The sequence below is a fragment of the Arachis duranensis genome, chromosome 5 (assembly GCF_000817695.3).
Source record: "Arachis duranensis cultivar V14167 chromosome 5, aradu.V14167.gnm2.J7QH, whole genome shotgun sequence".
Lineage (NCBI taxonomy): Eukaryota > Viridiplantae > Streptophyta > Magnoliopsida > Fabales > Fabaceae > Arachis > Arachis duranensis.
Window position 1 is genome coordinate 51,697,304 of NC_029776.3, and position 6,274 is coordinate 51,703,577.

A 6,274-nucleotide genomic window follows, 5' to 3' on the forward strand; every position below is an offset into this window, starting at 1 on the left:
ATTGCACGAGTTATTCGTATCAACCAAACGTGGTGGTAATAACAACAGAAAAGGGTTACCAGGAACACATAAAATACAAAACTACAAGAGAAATCGACATTTAAAAACAGAAATATTTGTTTCTGACAAGCACAGGTTTGTAATAGATGTTTAGCACATGTATTATAGCATTCTTGATTGACTTATCCCCACAACCACAACCTTATATTACATTATATATTCATTCATTCCATCGTGTTTTCACCCAAAAAGGAAAAAATCATTCAGCGTGCCAAAAGCTTCGCAAGCAATATATCATTTTGCATCACCTGGTCCACCAAAGAGGTAACCCAGAGAGGAGCCCCCGCCAGGGGCAGCATGGACCTTGGTCGAAGGTCGGTCCTGTGGTCAAATTAGATAGAACAAGATATCAATTACAAAAAATTCCTCAAAAAATATAATCTAACCATGAGCAGAACAACCACTAGCAAGAAAACTCAAGCTGAGTAGAATTAGAAAGTTCATTGAGACAAAGTCGGATATATAGTTTTTATATATGTTGTTATTTCTCATCATCTTAATGCACTTTATCCCACTAAGCATAGTACATTTCACAAAACCAATTGTCATAACAAATACACTACAGTTTATATAAGCATACTTAAGGGCTCAATCTTTTATTCTAAAGTGTGAACATATAGTGATCATGTGTAAGGTTAAAACTTGAAAGAACTTAAATAATCATTTTAATTTTCCTAATTTCATTTTCCATTATAGACGATGCTGCTTTTCTAAGAGTGTATGCTCAGCATTCAGCAGTGGTAAACCAGCTTCAATCTATTATAGTGTACTTAACCTTCATGACTTGATGCATTAGAGCTTGAAAAAGATGCAATCAAGGTAAAGGAAGTACCGTGATGAAGTTGCCCGTATTCTGGCCATCTATAGAATTGCTATTGATACCAGCAGGCTTGTTTGGGTCTATTGTTATTTTAGGAGGTGCTGGCTTAGGAGGAGGCACATCATTTACGGTCTGTGCTTCAGGTTGGCTATTTTTTGGTGCTGGTTTCAGGGCCTCTCCCTCTCCGCTACCAAAAAGATAACCTAATGAACTTTGCCCGCCGCCACTGCTAACTCCACGACCCATACTCTTCAACTGCTTTCCCGAAAGGGGGAAAAAACCAACCGATGAATACGGAAGGAAGAAAATTAGCTGGGGTGTATAAATATTAAAACCACAGTTAATTGAGGTTGCTTTCATACTAGCTTACTTGAAAATTAACCAAGTCTCAAATAAATAGCTTCATTACCAGACTTTTTATGACACTACAATGATCGTCATCATTTTTGGCAAATAGGTTAATAGGTTAAATACATTACATACAATTAAAATGTCCGCGTATAAATCTCCCCCATTCCTTTGGAACAAATGTACCCAAGGGAATCAGCTTCTAAACGAACCACAAACAAAACAACAAACTTCACAGTACAAGCACAAGAATAAGCAAAACACAAAGAATTAAAATGAGATCACATCAATCTTAACCCTCAAAGCATAAACCCCATATATATACCCACACCTCCACAATGTATAATTCTATATTAAATTTAATAACAAGATAATAGTAAATAAATGTTAATAAAGGATCTGAACACGAGGGACGAATGAAGCACAGAGAAAAATCCCACATAAAAAAAAAAAGCAGAGATCAAACGAAAGTATAAAAATGGAGGGTTTTAGATCCTGAAGAGAAATGAAGAATTATCACAGAAACAGAGGGTATTTCTTCGATGAAAATTGAAGCAAGGAGAAACAAAACCCTAATTCTTACGAGAAAACGGGAAGAAAACAAAAAGAAAAAGAGAGAAAACAGAGCGAAAGAATTACCAGCGAAGCAGATCTGAGAGAGAAGAGAAGGCAAAGGGCCAACGGAAAGTGTTGAGACTTGAGATGTGTGCGTTATAAATAGGCGCTCACACACTTCAATAATTCTTAATTCATATTGTTCAAATCCTTTTTTCCTCTTCTCTAACAATTAACAAAATAATAACCTAATATTGGAGTTAAGTTGTTGCCTTGTTAGGTTAGCTGTAAATTGCAGTGTGTCAGTGCAAAATAAAAATATCATATAAACATTAAGTTATGTATTAGAATTTTCGTAAAATGTTTTGTGATGGTGTTATATCTACAAATATTTTTTTATAATCAAATTCAATTAAATTTGTACAAGCCTACGAGCTTAGCAAAAAAAAAAATACCCGTATTTATTATATAATTTTTTTATCTTTTTTAACACAAAAATTTTATTATAAAGTTACATAATTTTCTATACATAATATAAAAATTGATATAAAACACATACATTCATAAATATAACACATTAACTTTTACACATAACGTAAGTACTTATTTGATATAACACTTTTTTTTTCTGTTGTGCATCAAAATTTCTATATTCATTATATCTACTAAACATATATAGACGAAAAAAGAAAAAGATGTGACGATGATAGTAGGTCAGTAGCAATGACAACAACGACGACAGGATAGAGCAATGACGACAACATTAAAAAAAGAAGCGCGAAGAAAAAGGAAGAGGAAAAAGGGGCGGCGACAGTGACGACAACAATAGGAACAACAGTAATGACGATGACGTTGAAAAAGAAACATGATGAAGGAGGAGGGGGAGAATGAGGAGGGGAGGCAGCAACGACAATGATGGCGGTAACAGCAACGACAAAACAACAATATTAAAGAAGAAATGCATAGAAAAAAAAATGAGGAATAAGAGAAGACAATAATAACAAAGGAGGAGGAAAGAAACAATGACAATAGCAGCGACAATGCATTGAAGACAAAAATAAAGGAGGAGGAGAAAGAGGAAGAAGAAAAAAAACAGCAATAACAACACTTACATATAAAAAACAAAAAGAAGCATTAAATACTTAAATAACTTGATTGAAGATTCAATTTAAAAAATATTGGACACCGAACTTTATAGATATAATTAGTTATTATCCTAAATATTAAACAAATATAAACAATTCATTAATTAATAATGTCATATAACAAAACTTCCATCAATTGGATATTTGAGTTTTTAAAATTTTTAAGATAATTGGATTAATTTTTTTTTTCTAATAGATTAGATTAGATGTACTTCTAAAACAAATAAAAGAAGGTTGCAAGCTGTAGAGATGGCAAACGGGTCTAAATCTGTCGGACCGGCCCGTGTAACCCGCCTAAAAAGGCAGGTCGGGTTGAAAATTTGAGACCGCCAAATAGCAAAAGTCCTCCCAACCTGCACTGTAAGAACTGGAATTTTCACGAAAAATCGCATAAGTAGAATAGAATAATTTAATTGCCCGAAAAAAAAAGGTTCAAAAATATAAAAATATTTTTTTAAAATATAAAAGTGAGATTCGGATTTAATGGATTTTTTTAAGTGGAAAAATATTCTCTTTTGAAAATTTTTGCCTAAAAACGCGTACTGACAGATTAGTCGGCAGTATCGGCTTAAGTCTGTCTAGTATTGCATGAGAAAGAATAAAACAATAGAAAATCTTAGAAAAGTTTTTGAAATAGCAAACTGGGCACTTATTCTAAAGGTTTTGATCCAAAGTCGGGCCAAACTAACCAAAAACGCTATGCGATTGGATCGGACCCAGGTTGGGCCCCATTCCAGCATATATAAAGCCTTAAATGAGTCAAGAAAGCTCATTTTCAGCACAAAGAGGAAAAAGGGGCGCTGGTTTTTGAGAGAAGAGAGGAAGAAGAAGAGCACTATTCATCTCCTCCTTCTTTTGGCCGTATCTTGAGCTACGGAGCTCCAATTGACGAGCCATTTGCAATCACACGAAGCTCTCGTCGAGCTCTTCATTTTTATCTAAACAAAGTGATGAGAAATTCACTTTTTTCTTCCCAATTTTTTTGCCCTATGTCATTTTTAAAAATGGCTTTTTGGGCAAAGTTTCTTTGTGTTCTTATTGTTTAGGTGTAATCTAGCTTGGATGAGTAGTGAATTTTACACTAAAACTCGTTGGATATGGTAAGATATCACTAAATTCTTGTGTTTAGTTGAATGTCATAAACTCTAGCTTTGATTCTTGTTGTTTTTCATGATATAGAGTGTTCTTGGTGTTGGGTGAAGGCTTGAACGCTTGTAGTAAAGTAGTTTTATGTGTGGAGAATAATCGGCCAAGGTATAATTTCGATTTTCTTTATGTAGTATATAATGTTTCGTGCAACTTAGGCTAGTGGCCTTCAAGATAGGTTTGAATAATGTGGTTGTATGATTGATTGTATATAAATGCCATGTTGATTGTGGTTTAGATAGAGGTTGTATGAGTTTGAATATGATGATAAGTATATATATGTTGGCAGATGATTATTATTGATGAGTATGATGCCTTGATGAGTTATAATGTTAGGTATTGATGTTAAAGATGATCGTTGATGATGATATGGATTATTGGTTGTTGTGGTTCTTGTTGAGAATGGATAATTGAGGAATTTTGGTATGAATTTAGGAGGAATTGAAGTTAAAGGAGGGGAATATTGAGAGGTTTTAATAGTTAGGTGATTGATAAATGTTTGGGGAGTGTCTATAATAATTTTGGGGTCGTTTTGAGTATGTTTGAGTTGGTTGGGTTTAGAAGTTTTGGAAAATTCGAGAATGGTCTCCTTTGGTAATCTATTTTTGGTGAACTTTGGCGGATCATAATTTGAGCCTTAATTTTTGAAATTGGTTTAAAGTTGTTTTAAATTAAAGATGATTTAAAGAGATTTAAATTGATATAAAGTTTGAGAAAATGGAGTTTTGTAGAGGAAGTTATGAACGTTTAAAGTTTGGAGTCTAAAATTGAAATTTCTGTAACTTTACTTTTCTGGATTCTGATAACATGCGTACGCAAACCCATGCCTCATACCCGGATGGTGGCCTCTTTCCAGCACTTCTGCGTACGTGGCCCAGGTATGCGTACGTAAAATGTCCTATTTTTTGTGTATGCGTACGCGGACGTACCTTTTTCAACGTGTGCGTACGCACAACCCCTGTTTTGCTGAAAATGTGTTCTTCACTTTTAAGAGTTCTCTGACTTTCCAAACTTCTTTAATTTTTACTTAAGACTTGTGGATAGTAATTAGGCTCTAAGACTAGTATAGAGGAGTTTATATTTGAGATTAATAGATTTATATACGGGTTTTAGAAGGCGGTGACTTAGACTTGGTATGTCTATTGGGTGTTTTCGTCTTGTTAACTAATGGAGAACTGGGTTGATGATGAACTTAATATATTGATGAAGGATTATGGTTAATGGAATGAGTATAAACGAAATTGTGCTATGAGTTGTGCCGTATTACTAAATTGTATGATTGGCAAGTCGCTATGCGCCTCAAAGACAAGGGCTATGACAGTCTCCCGCTTGTCTGAGATAGCAATGCCGGTGTAGGGGTCGAGTCAGTTTCGCACCTACGTTGAGATGTGAGGGCTGTGGCAGTCTCCCACGCACATAACGTTTCTACTGCCAGGTGTAAAACCCGGTTAATTAACGGCTAATTAGCCTATAAATGAGAATTTATTCTAGAAAGCCCAAAATGTGATTTTTGTGGCTAAATATGATAGAGGAGATTGAGACGAGAATTTCGGTACCAATTTTATAGAATTCGGACAAAGATTGGACCGAACGGGCCAAACTAGGCCAACCGGACCCAAAGTGGGCCCTTGGCCCAACATAACTAGACCAAAACCCTAGTTTTCAGCACTCTCTCTCCTTACAACACTCAAAACACGCTGAAAGTTAGAGAGAATGGGGGAAGAACACTCTCTCAACCTTCTTTCTCTCACTTGATCTTCAAACCACCATAACTTTTGATCTAGAGCTCCGATAGCTCCATTTGCGGCCACGCGTTCACCGCGGAGAGCTCTACAAAACCCATACAATCAATCTTGAGGTAAGCCACGTGTTGCTGTTCGAAATTCCAGCCCTTATTTTCGAGTTTCATGGGTGAAATGTTGAGATTTTGGGTTCTTTGATGTTATAGGACCCAACTTTCTTGAAGGAGAAGGTTAATCTTCTCTCCTTGGACCTTGGGTGTGGTAAGATTCTCAACCCTAGTGTATTTGGTTGTTTTATGATGTTTGGGTTTTGAGATGTTGTGTATGGGTATGATGATTGTGGCTTAGGTTATGTATATGTGAATTTTGGAGCTTGATTGGTGATTTTGAAAAGCTTGAAAAAGGGATTTGGTGGTGAAAAATCTGTTCTTGGAGGTCTTGAGGCCTTGAGAGCTTGT

General features: G+C 35.4%; 1 protein-coding gene across 2 annotated transcripts; it reads right to left on the reverse strand.

The window, feature by feature from the left end:
* Positions 1-74: 74 nt before the first annotated feature.
* On the reverse strand, positions 75-2,026 carry LOC107489426 (protein SPIRAL1-like 1). Of its 2 annotated transcripts, none has more exons than XM_016110177.2 (3): positions 1,868-2,026; positions 893-1,135; positions 75-381 (listed from the first exon to the last, which is right to left on the reverse strand). In XM_016110177.2, exons 2-3 carry the CDS (start codon positions 1,124-1,126, stop codon positions 295-297), a joined length of 321 nt encoding a protein of 106 aa, XP_015965663.1. In that variant the 5' UTR covers positions 1,127-1,135; positions 1,868-2,026; the 3' UTR covers positions 75-294. The 2 variants fall into 2 exon arrangements, with proteins under 2 accessions (XP_015965663.1, XP_020998383.1); XM_021142724.2 differs by having other exon boundaries at positions 893-1,192; positions 1,868-1,977.
* Positions 2,027-6,274: the final 4,248 nt, after the last annotated feature.